The sequence below is a fragment of the Carcharodon carcharias genome, chromosome 11 (genome assembly GCF_017639515.1).
Source record: "Carcharodon carcharias isolate sCarCar2 chromosome 11, sCarCar2.pri, whole genome shotgun sequence".
Lineage (NCBI taxonomy): Eukaryota > Metazoa > Chordata > Chondrichthyes > Lamniformes > Lamnidae > Carcharodon > Carcharodon carcharias.
The window spans coordinates 130,311,449-130,326,779 of NC_054477.1; the positions used below are offsets into that span (position 1 = coordinate 130,311,449).

The 15,331-nt window shown below is 41.3% G+C and overlaps 1 protein-coding gene across 3 annotated transcripts in view; it reads right to left on the minus strand.

Annotated features, from left to right (window-relative positions):
* The window catches only part of LOC121283840 (glypican-5-like), a 1,341,390-nt gene that overhangs the window by 508,596 nt on the left and 817,463 nt on the right, over window positions 1-15,331 (minus strand). For all 3 annotated transcript variants that reach the window (XM_041198623.1, XM_041198622.1, XM_041198621.1), the window contains one exon: window positions 13,529-13,697. In XM_041198623.1, coding sequence (XP_041054557.1) covers window positions 13,529-13,697 — 169 coding nt within the window. The remainder of the gene's footprint in view (window positions 1-13,528; window positions 13,698-15,331) is intronic.

The window sequence follows — 15,331 nt, forward strand, 5'->3', positions numbered from 1 at the left end:
AATACCAAGAACAGAGAAAATTATACTTGGCACAGGCATTAAATGACAATCTCAACATCACTTTATATGAGGGTCGGGTCATGACATGCCACATTTCCTGACCAGGTGGTAGGGCTGACCTGGTAAATATATAATTGCAACCCTACATGCCTCCCATTTGGACCTCCTGATGCAGGTTTGCTCAGCATCAGGAGGGGAAAATCAAACCCAATGAGTGGAATTTTATGACACCTACAGAGGCAGGGTTGGAGATGGGGCTGAGAGAGAAATCTGAAAATCATGTCTCAGGGATGATGCATTTCTACCTTTGGGCGATCTTGCCAGAGATGAGTGAGCAATGGAAGTGACTGTCCACCCAGCAGCAGTGGGCAGCCATTGAGTGGCAATTAACAAGTCACTTGGCATAAGATTTGGGACACCGCCATAACCTTACCAGTGGCGGCCAGAACCCACACTGCAGGAAAAGTCCAGCAAGTACCTGAAGTAGGATGAGGGAGTCAGTGAGGCCTCCTTTATTTCTTCTTTCCCCTCCTTCCTCAAGCTGCTTCTGCCACAGCACCAGATCTGTGGCGACAGGCCATCCTGTGGAGGGGATCCCCCTCCACAGTAATGGCCTGGCAGCTGTAGTCCCAAATAATTATAATAATTTGGCACCCTCGCATGCACCTGCCTGCTGCAACAGCATTCGTCTTTCTCAGCGGAGCTGCCGGCAGGGACTTTTTGAGCGTGAGGGGAATGTGGAGAAGAGGTTTTAAGGTTTGGGATTGGGAAGGGGGAAAATCTTGGGAAGGATAGGACTAAATATTCTTCGTAAAGCCATGTGCTCCTCGAGAACTCACAAGGAGAGTTAATGAAATAAGCGGTTCTGAGGTCCCCTTTTGCCTGCCTCCTTTATCCACTGGTGAGAAAGTCCCAACAACTTTACTCCTCAGACCACTTGTTAAAATAATATTTGGACCCAATGAGATAATTAGACCCTGTTCTGCATATTTTAAAAAGGGCCCTGCCAGTTTTAGGCAAGTCTCCTTGCAGCCCACTAGAAGAACAGGCTACAATTGAATAAAGCAAGATAAAACTGTACTTTGGCATTTCGTGGTCAGTTTTAATGCTGCCAATCTGGTTTCAGCTGAGTGGACAGGGTTGAACCTGTCCCTTTTATCCCTATATTAGTACAAGGAAAGAAGTGTAGAGTGAAGAAATTTGGAAGGAAAGAAGAGATGTATCAATACAACATGAATTAAATGAGGCTTTACTGTAAGTCTACTGTTATCAACAAAAGATTGAGCAAGGCTATTGTTAGGAAATATAGATAGTTTAAGTAAGTTATATGTGTATTTGGGTATGTTAAGAATAAGGTATACCTTTAAGTTTAAGTTCAATTTATATTTTTTTCTATTTGCGGGTTAAAAGGTGAGACCTGGAATCTAGTTCCATTTCTGAGTGAAGACAGCTGGTCTAAAGCTCTCTTTGTATATCTGCATTTCTAATGAGGCTTTTACAATTCTTGAAGGAGTAAAACAAACACAAGACAAAAAAAACTCTGTTGTTGCCTAGTAACAGGGGTCCAGACGGGAGGCCCCAAACCCACACACCAGACACAGAAACCGAAAGCAGTTTGAGTTCAGTTGGTCATTATGCTGTAAGTTAAACGGAGTAGTTTAAAGCCAGGATTTCCCAGTCGGTGAGCAAGGGGGTGGGGCCCACTCACCAACGCGTAAAATGATGCAGGATGACTTCGGGCGGAACTCCCAATGTCACCCCGCCCCATTTCAATTTTCAAGTAGGCAGGGGCTCAGCAGAATCAGCTGTGCACCTGCCGACCTGTCAATGACCAATTGAGACCATTGAAACCTTAAGGTTGGCGGGCAGGCCAGGAGCCCTGGCGCGCATTAGAAAAAGCAAGAAATCTCACCCATGGGCAGGATGAGGTTTCATGTAGGTTTTAAAAAATGTAATTAGAGTGTATTTAAAAGTTATGGACACGTCCCAATTCATGTGAAAGTGTCACATGAGGGGACATGTCAGGGGAGTTTTTTTTCTATATTTCAGATTTTTTATTGTAGAGCCGATCTCCCTGAGGCAGCACTAGCCTCAGGGAGATGAGTGCGCTCTTTCGTGCGCATGCGCAAAATAGCGTACTCTCGGTTTAGGAACTCCCCCTCCGCCCGCAGAGGGAGCACATAGCACTTCCTTGCGGACGTAACACAGGGTGAGCCTTAATTGCCCTGCCCACGTAAATTGGCAGCATGCCTCCGATTGGGGGTACCAATCAGAGGCGCGCCTCTGCGCACCTGCTCTTAAGCTTCCCCCCTCAATGGGGGGAAAATTCTGCCCTAAGTCTCTCTAGCTGACGTACCAGCAGACTGCTGAGGGAAATTAACTTTAACTCATTTAAGATTCTTAGGTTTAAGTAACAGTAAATGTCAAGAGTGTTCTGGATCTCAGGGAGATACCAATTTGGCAGCAGTCTACTGGGAGAGGGAACTGCAGAGCGAGTATATTTCCCAAAAGAACTGGAAGGTCCCAAGGCCAAAGAATGAGACAGAAGTCTTTCTAGTCAAAGGAAAAACAGGAGTCTGGAAAAGGTCCAGTTCTGTGGAAATTAAAGTAAGGAGCAGAGAGGAAGACTACAGGCTTCAAACTTAAAGAGGAGAATGCTGCAGGACTCAGATTTAAAGCAATATAGGCATGCGAGAAGCCGGAAGGTCCAAGGAGACAGCTGAAGGTCTGTAACTCTTTATTATGGGCATGTGAAGCAGTGGTGTTCTGTTGACACGGCTGACTCAGTGAGAGAGAACGCGTGGAAGAAAGCTTGAATACATGTGGTGATCCAGGGGAGAGGAATATTGAAAGGAGAGTTTAAAACCCTAGAGGTGGACCCTTGTGGAAAGCATCTGAGAGAAAGCGTCAGCTTGGGAGACGGTTCCAAAGTGAGTTATTCGAGAATGGGGATTTGAAACCCCGTGTATGAAGGGCGGAGTTCAATGAGACCAGTTGGCTCATGGTGCGACAAGCGTCTGGGGGGGTGGGTGGGGGGGGGTGCAATTGAGGAGAGACCCATAGCATATGTTTGGGGTGGCATCTGTCACTTAGTTTCAGAGTGTGGTGTGTCTGACCACAGGTTGCCAATTGGTTTGCACGATCTATGTACTTACTGTGAACATTAGAGTATAAAGGTAACTTTTATAACTTGCGTTATCCTTACATATCTGTAAAGGAATAGTTGTGGTGAAGGATATTATAATATAGTTCATATTTTCTTGCTTAATAAATGTTTTATTCTTTTGTTAAAAGTTCATCAGTTGACTCCTGTGACTCTGTTCAGTAGCCATTCTCCACGTATTTAAACAAAAAATAAAAGTTTGAATCTATCAAGCTGGGTTCCACCCTGGGATCTGGCTTGTCCAGTAGTAACATCAGCTGGGATCATACCACTACTGGAAAGAACAAAATTCAAATTTATGTTTCCTCCTCTACTGAGAAGGTGAACTGACATTATCCAACTCAAGACTGCTCAAAACATATTAATGGTTATCCCAAGTACTGAGTGGCAATGAAAAAGATTGTGATGAGAGCATAGAATGAAGACCACGATTCACCTGGCTGGAAGTGAACCTCTACAGTTAAATGAGTTGTGGGTGTGGAGGTGAAGGAGTAAAATGAACGGATTTGAGCAGGGATAATTTATTTTTCAAGAAAGCAATCATACCTCTACAGCTAGGTAAATATAGTATTCCATTACTCGCAACTAATTGCCACAACTAACAGTGCAGGATTTCAGCTGGACCTGAATCTTTGAAGGGAATCAGTGGGAGATGTAGAGATCAGTGGGAGGCTCCAGCAACTAAGCTGAGAAGTGATGAAACTTATCCAGTAAATTACTGACAGAAAACCCTCCAGGTGCGACTGAAGTTCTTGATCGATTGAATCACTGAATTCCCAGTGGGGTGCTGTGCATTTTTTTGGATAATCAGAATACAAATGTCAAGCAATATTCTTCTAACCTATTCCACTAAGGCAATTTCCAGCACTCTATCTTCATTCCTGGATAAGCAATTACTCTTTTAGGCACACTGCACAGACAGATTTGAAGAATACAGAAAAAATAATAAAAAAGGACAAAGGATTTGTGACCTGCAGAGTACATTTCATAGCAAATATCAAACTAAAAGGAGCCTCTATAGTTCAACAATTCCAAGAATTTTACTGTTCAAAATCAAATATGTCTGGATAAATAGTCACAAATCTATCATTGCACTTCCATTATAATATATGCCACATGTGTGACTTGCTTTGTCTCAACTGCTTAATCCACATGCACAGCTCCTCTTTATGCTTTTACACTTTGGGTGGGGCCAGAACTTCCATTCCACGGTAAGGAACCTGGTACCTAGAATATTTCTGGCCCGGATTCCTCACCAGTGGTTGGGTGGCTGTCATCAGGTGGATGCATGTCTCTCTGGTAACTCCCTTGAGGCCCTGATTGGAACTGTGGGAGATAGGAGAGCTGTACTCTTCCTTCCATCTGCAAGAAGAACTCCAGCAATTCAGACCAAGCAAGCATGGCGAGAGGTGGCCATGGATGCCAGCAGCTCTGTGTCCCTCTCAAGAGTCCAAGCACTCTCTCATTGCACAATCAGGCCTCACAGCTCTAGTAATGGCAACTTTGTTTAAGTGCATGAGTAACTGAGTTTCACTCTCCCCTTTCATGCAACTTTTTCACACTACAGTCATGAGCAGTAATGGCTCCCCACTATATTTCCAACAGCTATGCTCAAATGTGTCCCAGGCCCTCCCTTTACCCCATGCTGGCCATTTGAAAATTGCTAAATGTTGCTCTTGATGCCCTTAAATGAGCTGCACAACGAGTTCTGCAGGCAATTAATTGGAGGCACGTGGATTGCTGGCTCTCCTGCTTCCCCACAGCCCCCCCTCCCCTACCCACCTGTCCTTTGGAAATCTAAATGTGCCACTGAGGCATCAGGAGCCAGTGACTTCTGAGTGCACGATTTTCTAGGCTTGCACCCGAACAGCTGGGGATCCCTGAATCCAGTTAGGAATTTGATTTTCAAATGTGACAATGAGGTCAGGGGGGGAACTCTCTCCCTAGGAGCACTGTGGGTGTACCTAGACCACATGGGCTGCAGAGGTTCAAGAAGGCAGCTCACCACCACCTTCTCAAGGGCAATTAGGGATGAGCAATAAATGCTGACCTAGCTAGCTCCCCCCACATCCCATGAATCAATAAAAAGAAGCCCAGTAACAAGTGCTATCTGCATTTGACCATCACACTCCAGGGTCAATTCCTACCTTTCAGCAATGTCCAGCATCACTAATTGGGTGCTGAGCTCGCCTCTGTCCCAATTTGGTGATCTGTCATGCCCAGTAGAGATATGTCCTGTTCATAACTTTAAAACAGAGACTGTAATAATTTGGAATCTGCCAGAACTAACTTTCTTTAAAAAAAAAGGCGTCAACAGGTGGCTAAGATGGCTGCTGAAGATCAACTGACTTTTACAATTTCTGCCTCAAGCCTCTGGAAACTTCTGATTAATTAACTATGGGTGGGCCACCCTCCTCCTCGTTGTATGGACATACGAAGATGAAGCACATCTGTGGAATTTACACCTGCTATTGCTTGTGTCTCAAACTAAACTCAAAATGTATAGACTCCTGGACCCACCATCTCTGAACTTGATATTTAACAAAAAAGAACTGTAGAAGCCAGTTAATCTCAAATAGGTATGAACAACCATCATCTATTTCCCATTGTGCAGCAATGATTTCGGACTTGCAAACCATTCTGGGTGGACAATAACAGTTGATCGTGTCCCTGAAAGCAACTTCAGATCACAATTCTTTTATCCCAAGAAACAGAGAGAAGCTGGTCAGTGTGCACAGAACACCAGCTGCAGAGCATCAGAAGCAAAAAAAGTGAGCAGACCCACGCCTTTTTAAACTTGGAGACTGCTACATCTTAAAAGTCTTCCAGCCTGGTTCCTTTTCAAAGTCCACCAGTACAGAAACTTGACCTACTGATAAGAAACCACAAGTAACGAACTTGATGATCTGCTGGAAAAGTCCATCTCTTTGAGGGGATCCTGCAACAACTCTGACATACGACCCTGGACTAATCCTTCAGGAGTGAAAACACCTTCTTCAATGGGCCCACAACAACTGTTTTTCCAAAAGATGAGCTAAACATGTGAATTCTGACCTACTCTCTTGTTCATAACTTGTAAAAGTGCACTATCCTCTCTAACTGTATTTTTCTTGAGTGTGTGTGTGTGTGTATGAATGCTGAGTGATTGACACAGCTTTATACTTTCAGGATCAATATGTGAATAAATAATCTTTTTTATTTAAATCTACAAAAGCTTGCTGCTGATTATTCAAAAATTGACCTTACTCTCAGGGGTTGAGAAACACATCCAGACACTGGAGAGTAAGGGAAAGGGAAGCGGGGTTTCATTTCTCTTCCATCCCTGTGTGTAACAATTTTAAAATAGCAATGCAGATGTGCCAAGGACTCAGGATGAGAAATTATTCAGATATCAGGTTCCTGACCCTGGACTGAAAATCAAGCCCAGGAGAAAGTTCAAATCTAGCAGCTCATGAAATTCCTTTTTATTTTGTATTTTACTAGGTGGTCATGAAAGGTGATTTGTCAAATATTTTTGCACCATCTAATTCTGCAAGGCATTCAGCTGCAGAGAATACATGCTGTTGCAATGCAATTCATGCCACAAGACACCAAATAATATACAGAGCACCGCAGGATTAGAGGGAAACAGAATAACATGGTAGATGACTATAATTTATGAGTTGTCTACTTTTACTAACAAGACAGTTCTGCCAAGAGTAGTGAATTAAATAACTGAATAATTGAACAGAAACACACTGTAGAGGAGAAGGGGGGAATATTCTCTTTCAACGTGCAGCAATTCTTATACTGTGTTTGGGCTACAAATCTTGATAACTTTTTTATCTGTTGTCCACACCATTGTAGTTCGATCTATATATAAAATGTGTCAACTTTTTTTTAATCATTGATTAAGTTTGTTTTTTTTCTCTTTTGTTATCGGTCGTTTTCTACTTTCATTAATCGTATGAAAATGCTTTCTCATCAACATTAATTTTCACCTCTGTCACATTCAACCAAAGAAACTAATTCTTCAAGGGCTAATAGTGTTGTTGTGTTACAGCCTCAAATATTCACTTTATTTATGAATGACTTAGAAAATATGCTAAAGAACCATATACCCAAGTTGGCCGATGAAACAAAGATTGATGGTATTGTACATAGTGTGGATGGGGACATAAAATTTTAAAATAAAACATTGATAAATTAAGCGAGTGGACAAAGCTGTGATAGATAGATTTCAATGCAGAAAAGTGTGAAGTCATCTAACTTTGGACCAAAAAAAAAAGGATAAATCTGAGTCTTATTTAAATGTTGAAAAGCTAGCAGCATTGCAGGTTGAAAAGGTTGCAAAAATTTACATAGACTATTAAAATGTACTTATCAAAAAGGTTAGTGGAATGTTAGCCCTCATAACCAGAGGAATACAATTACAAATACACAAAGGTATGGTTGGACCAGATCTGCAGTTCTGGGTGCCACAACTTGGAAAGAAAGATCTTGCAAGGCATGCAATGAGGATTCATTTTCTCTCTCTCGACAACTTGCAATCTTCAAATCCATTATGCTGACTTTGACTATGCATTTGCTGCAGACAGATTTTACTAAGAACTTAAACCCAGCTGCCATCTTCAGAAGAAGAGATAAATTGTTCATCCACATATTTAAACCACCTCAACACCAATCCAGAAGGACTACTGAGTTCAACCTGAAGCCAGCCAAGTCACCAATCTTCAAGTATACCCCTTTAAGTATACTGCATATCCCTTTACCTTTGCTGGGCTTTAAATTGTTTAATATCTATCCTCCCACACTGTAATCTATTTGTGCGAGTGTGAACGTGTGTGTGTGTGTGTGAACGTGTATATGTGTCAGAAGGAGGGATTTTCAATCCCCCCCCCCTCCCACAGCAGCTCTAATGGCAGTGCAAGGAGTACAATGTGGTGGGAGCTGAAAAATTGGTTTTCTGCTGCTGTAAAATGACAGCAGGAACTTGCACTCCCAACCATCATGGCGAGTCACCATTCCTGCCAGAGGCCAGCGTAAAACCGTTTTGCATCCCGTTAATAGTATTGTAGATGAAGGCCTGACCAGAAATCTGGGATATCACGCCAGCTCAGAACACATCTGGATCAATGTGGTATGGAGATGTTGGGACTTACCAGCAGAAAGATCGGGAGGGAGGCCTCCAGCGATTGTGGACCTCAGAACACCATGTGCAACAATGGATGGGTAGAATACCTAACAGGTGGATCTTTGAGCTGCAGCAGCTTCCAGGGGGTGGATTATCTGTCTTCAGTATCTTCCAGGAGGTCCATTTTCTATTTTCAGACTCTTCTAGGAGGTGGATCATCTGGCTTTAGTATCTTCCAGAAGGTCCATCTTCTTTCTTCAGGATCTTCCAGAAGATGGATATTTTTTTCTTCAATAGTGGGTCAGTTGATGTCCGGGCACCTTTTAAATATGGCACCTGGTTATGATGGTGGGGTGTGAGCCATCCAGCCCACCCCCACTATGCAAAACGTCGGGAAACTCCCGACTGCACAATTTATTAAGCCAGTAGCCAGTATCCCGCGATACTGTACGAATTCCCAAGGGTCTCCTGGCGGTAAACTCACCCCATTCCCGCCCCTGCCACGGGACTTAGTCCAGGAATGGAAAATTTAAAAATGTATTATTTTTTATTATTTTTCTCAGGCTGGGTTAAGTACAGTAAATGCTATTCTCTGTTCTTTGTTAAAACTCAGGAAAACCTGTCTGTTTGTGTCTTTTAAAGCACAGCATGTAAACAGTTACACATTCACTGAATTGGCAAGCATACCCTTTCACTAAGCCCTACTGTGGTCAAGTGAGGAGTGGGAAAAGAGAGATGTTCAAACTCTCTTCATCTGATCGTAACAACACGCATCCTAAACATTGCACAAATTTACGAATAAAGATGGCTTATAACATTTTCTACACCTTTCCCTTTCCACATGTACCCTGCTGGGCCAATGAAAACTGCACTCCTGCTACACACTTCTCCTGGAAATAATTGGGCAAAATGTGTATTAAGTATAACCACTGACATTCCATGTTCTAGCAAACCACAATTTTTTTAAGTATCAGAACTCCCAGAGCCACTGTGTCAATATCCTCACTCCCATTTCCCCCCAGGTATGAATATACAAACATACGAATTAGGAGAAGGAGTAGGCCATTTGGCCCTTTGAGCCTGCCCTACCTGAAAACTTTGGCAGAATTCTGTGTGTAACAGTGTTAACTTGCACTTGGATGCAATATTCTATGTTCCAAAGTGATCTTTCAGTCATCATTAGACATCTGAAAGTGATCAAGTGGAGTCACTGACCTGAAATGAATTCACACAACACTCAAACCACATCAATTGTGAACATTTATTTGCCTGAAAGCATTCAGCTGAAATACTTGGTGTTCAAATGATATGGAATGATGCCGAATCAGCTCTCAGCTAACTCCAACTCTGCTCACAGCAAGTACCTTACAGCTGTTTAAGTGCTAGAGGGCTATGCACACAACTTAAAGGGCCAACTTGTGTGCAGTTTCCATGGGTAGTGTTGCATACATCAGTAACAAAATATAGAACAGTATGAGGAAAAGCAACATGTGCATATAGTGGTGTCTGGCTCTGACAAATAAACCTCTGAAGTTTATCTTCTTTCAGCAGCTATGGGTTTGTTGAGAAAAGAGACAGACTGAGGGGGGAGGGAGAAACTGTGCATGAATATGGTCACCAAGTGATTATGAAGGTGGTTTAGCAACTCATAAATCTTGAGCTCAAATCCCACTATGGCGATTTGTTGGCAGGCACCAGGATATTAACTATGAAAGCTGCCAGATTATTGTAAAAATCCAACTGGTTCATCAATTTTTTTTGGAGTTTGTCACCTCTACCAGGACTTCCAGACACGAGACTCCAGTTCTACACTGCGATTAATGACTATGATTTCAGGGCAATTGAGGATGGGCAGTATTGTAATGTTACTGTTGCCTGAATTCAAAAATGCAAATTTAAAATAAAGTCACTTTGGGGCCTGATTGAGCAAAGGAGCAGTGAGTAAAATACAGGTAGTACAAGAAATTCAACTTTGTTTTGCCCTATATTGTGACAAAAAAAATGGGGTTGGAGGGACTTATTTGAGATTGCGATGTCATGTACCTGATCTCTCAAAGAAGTAAGTTGTTGGTCAAATTGGACACCAGCAACTCCGAAGTGTGCAGGGTGCCTTCCTGCAACAGGAATTTGTTACCCTGGATATGCAAATCCTGGTCTGAATGCATATGATCTACAAGTGGAGAGGGTATAAATATTGTGATGGCTGAACAACTGGATCTCTTGTCTCTAAAAAGATCGAAAAGTGACCCAATAGAGATCTCTAAAATTAGAAAGGGGTTCGGTGGAATAGATGCAGAGACTTCTGGGGGATTCCAAATCTAGGGTCCATAATACAAGATTGTCACCAATAATTCCAATGAGGAAATCTGGAGAAGCTTCTTTACTCAGTGTTGAGAATTTGGAACTTGCTACCCTGTGGAACGGTTGAGGTGATTAGCTAGATGCATTTAAGGGGAAGCTAGGTAAGTACATGAAGGACAAAGGAACATAATAGGGTGAGATGAAGTAGAGTGGGATGAGGCTCATGTGTATTGTAAACACTGGCATAGGGCAACTGGGTGAAATGGTCCGTTTCTGTGTTGTAAAATTCGATGTACTTCAACACACGACCCCGTATTATAATCATATCAGATTTCATTTAAAAATTCTTGAGAAACATCTTGATGCATCAGGTTTTGAGGTGAAGCGCTCAACTTGCTCTAGAGAACTGTACTAAAAGTGCTGCTTTAAGAATCAAAGTTTCTTTGTGATACAGATGTTTCATGTTTTTTCCATTTCCTGCTAAGTTAACTGTCAGTCAAATAGCAAATTCATTCAAAAAGTGGGATGGCCAACTCTAGTTGGACTTCTTCCTAAGGGGTTTATCATATGCCCCACTGCTCCAACCAGTCAAACAGCCATTTCCCAACTCCAAAATTTCTGTAACAAATATGAGCTTTCCTACAAAAATGAAAAATACATACAATTTTTTAAATGTCCCTATGATTTTTTTCTGCTGGGCTGCTCACTCTGCTGGAAACTGCAGAGCAATACTGGAGGGTTGGCATTCCTATCAGGAAGACACTTAGTACCTTTGTAATGGATACATAAACCCTATGATGGAAATAGACCCAGGCAGAAATATTTAATGATCATTCATCACTACATGATGATATCTGCAGGAAGCTGCTCTGGAATTTAAATTACATCTTTTGTAAGTCTAACCTGTTCTGGTCACAAATGCTTTCCAAAACAAAGTACAATCTTCATGAAAAGGTTTCTGCAATTTTGTTTCTCATTTGTTTAGAAACATGGGCCTGGATTTTATGGGGCACCATGGACCTGCCCCCTGCACACTCACGCCCCGGTTAAAGTGTAGGGGGGAGCACACCCACGCTGCCAATGGCTAACCCACAGCAATTTAGTGCTGGGAGCAACATTAATTGCTTTAAGGCAAGACATCCCCCCCTATCTCAGTAGGAAGTACTGGCTTAGAGAACTGCCGCCAACAGATGACCAGGTAGTTCCTGTGGTGTCAGTGGGAACACTGGCCACTGCTGGGACTATAGACAATCCCACCATGCCAAGGAGCCCAGGTTAAGTCTGGGGTGAGGGGATTCAGCGACATGTGTGAGGAGGGCCTGCTTCAAGAGGCCAGGGAGAGGGTTAAATAGGGGGATGACCTTGTAGGGGGGGTGGGGGTCGTTGGGTGCCTCTGATGGGCCCACTAGGCCTGCAAAAGGGGTTCACACCACATTGGCCCACACCAGCCACAGGCTTCCTGCACGACGTGGGCCTCCTCCTGCTGCAGGATAATTACCAGCAGGGTGAGATGATGCTCTTAAGACGCCACTAATCGGCCAATTAAGGGTCTCAATAGGTCCAAAGGTGCGTGGGTCGCCTGTGCCTCCCCTGCGTCCGTAAAACTTCAGGCAGAATGAGGTGGGCGGATAGGCAGTGGGAAGGCCACCCCCTGGATTTTACATACCCACTGCCTTCATACCTGTTGCCGGGAAAGTGTAAAATCTAGCCCATAATATACTGAGAATGTTACTAAAATGCATCATGACAACACGTGCACGTGTCACGATTTTGATTACAATGTTGCAGAGACTTCTCTTTCCAGAAAAATGGTTTGGTTGAGCAGAGTGTCCTTTGAGTTAGGGAAATAAACGTTCTTGTACAAAATTATCCATGACTTACCTGTACATCCTCATTGAGGCACTCACAGAATACTGCTGTGGCAGAGAAAGGTGAAGATCTCTTGCATGTGGATTCATTTTACAGCAGGATAAAACAATACAGTCACTTGCAACTCAGTTCATGGAACCTTGTACAAAATCAATCCTTCTATCACTGAGGGCCTTAGCCCAGCAATACTTCTCAAGTGAGATGACAGATAAATTACAGTCTCTGCATATTAGACATGAAGCACAGAAATGCATTATTCTAAATCTAATAGAGCACCAGTTACAAGAATAGATAAAATTGAAGTTGAGGCATTTTGTAAAGTTACTTTAAAATTTTAAATAAGCAATTTACATTTGTTTTAAACCAGAACTTCAAACATTTGAGGGTTTTAAGTTCTTAAAAATGAAATCTTTCATTCACAGTTGGCCTTACCTAGGGGTAACACAATTTTTATCAGTCTTATATTAATTCATCCACCATCACATACTGAGCTAGATTATCCTTTGCTCAATATCCCTTTAGTTAACCGTTGCTGCATAGAATAGAGCCTTGGTAATAAGCGTAATGTATTACAGGACCATTCTGCCCAACTCAGACTAATAGTATCACTTCTCTAACTTTCTTCTAGAAGAAACATTCCTCAAAGTAGATAATCTTTCACTTGGAATAAATGCATTTCAAAACATTTTAAAATACACATGTAGATAAGTAGTTGGCATCAACCTAAGAGCAACATTTTCAGATCAATCATATATTTTGACATATAGTCATAAACTTTTAATTGCTTAGATAGACGTGTTCAGTGACCAAAATACATTTTTTGAGATGGTTTGTTACTTCTGACTTTCTATCTTTTTAATAATGATGATCAATTATCTAAAAAAAACTGTTGACATTGTTTGTTTGGTTTACTTCTTTAGCGCAGACACAATTTGAATATTAATTCCTTCTCTAAACTGAAGTACTTTCGGTATCTTAAATGCAAATGACATCATGAATAAATTGTAAGCTTTCATGCAATTATACTTTTAATAAGGTATCGATGTTGATAAATGGTAGTTTGGGCATTATTAAAAACTCACGTTCAGAAGTTTTGAAAGATTTTTTCACTTCTCCATTTCCTGAGGCAATGCAGCCATCCTCATCATCACAGTCTCCACTGACCTGGATGTCATCACCATCTATTTGCCCACTGCCCTTTTCTGCTGAATGCCATTTCTCATACTTGGGGATCACTTTTCCCTGCAAGAGCTGCAAAAGACAATTTGCAATTAGTGTATGGATGCTTCCCATCTTCACAAGTTATCCCTTTAGCTTGAAACATATGAGAATTTTAAAATGTCAAAAGAATCTGCAAATATTGGAAATCATGATACTGAACTGAATGTGCACAATACTGAAAATAAAACAGCAAACAGCAGGAATACAACACAGTCAATCATCATACGAAAAGACAGGTTAATGTTTCAGGTCCAACTTTTTGTCAGAACTTAAGTTGCTGCATATTTCAAACATTCTGTTTTTTTCTACAAAACACAAATTTAAGATTTTTTAAAAAATGCCACAAGCTGCTGGCAGAGTTATTAGACAGTGCACAATTGAACTCATAAATATACTGCTGTGTAGTGAAATGGAGAAGTATTATCAAATTAATACTAATGCATGTTGTGATGAAAGGCATGATTTCAATTCTTTAACATTTTTACATCAAGACATAATGTAGCATTGTACTGTGATTACATTGTACTGCGGCTTTCATTTCAATTTCTACATGAATCCGTAATTAGTATGTGTGATCATTTTTAATCCTTTGACCTGAGTATACTATTATCTTTTCCCACTTAAAATGATTCAGTCTATAAGCAGAAGCACTTAGTACAGTGAGACCAAAAGGGCAAACCATCAGTTTTATGAACCGGATCTCGTTTCAATCAGTCGCACCTTTCATTCCTGTGTCTACCTCAATAACACTCCAGCAGAATGTTTATGCTTCTGGTGTGAGAACTGTTTCAGCAGCCTTCAGACTCAGGGCTTCTGCTTCGTTTAAAAAAATACCCTTTTTAAACCTAAGTACTATGTACTATGTACAATGTCTTAGTACTATGGAGCTCAAATCACACCCTAAATTGTTTTTTTTTTTAAATTACCAGTTGACATCCTATGGCTTTGCTGAAAATGTTAAAAATGTGGCTCTGATTTTAACTCCAAGCAGGTTTTAGGAGTTTAAGTATGACACCCGCTGACCTACAAAACAGGCCTGGGGTAGTTTAACACTTGAATCTCATTAAAACTGCATGGGTAGGTGCCAATCAATTCAATGGCACACTGTGAAATACACCACCTTCAAATTGCAATTAATTGCTAGTAGGTCAGCTGGGGATCTATTTAAAGTAGTCATGCACCTATTAATGTAATCTTGCATCTTTTTATTGTCATGAAACAATCATATTTTCCATAATAGTATTGTGGGACATTTTAAGGTGTGGTTATATGTGTGGTTCTGTGGGTGGCTGATTTAATTGAATTAGAGTCAGATTAACTGCAAGGTTGAAATTATCAAAAGAATTAGGTTTAAAAAGGGTATTTCAAATGCTAATGAGTGAGCTAGAGTAAAAGAGTCAGTAGATGAGGTGAGAATGAAATTTGCATTTTAAGATTAGTGGGGAATTACTTGATTTCCAAAGAGATGGTAGGATGTTTACAACTAACAAAATAAATAGGGCAAAGTTATTATTTATTTTTTCCAAAAGGAAAAAGACCATAGTGATGACATGAAAGATTTTATATTATGGGAAAAATAAATTTCCAAAGACATGTAGAACAATGGGATTTTGCACATTAAAGAGAGAGAAACATATGTAAAGAAGGATGGAAGCCTATGTGGG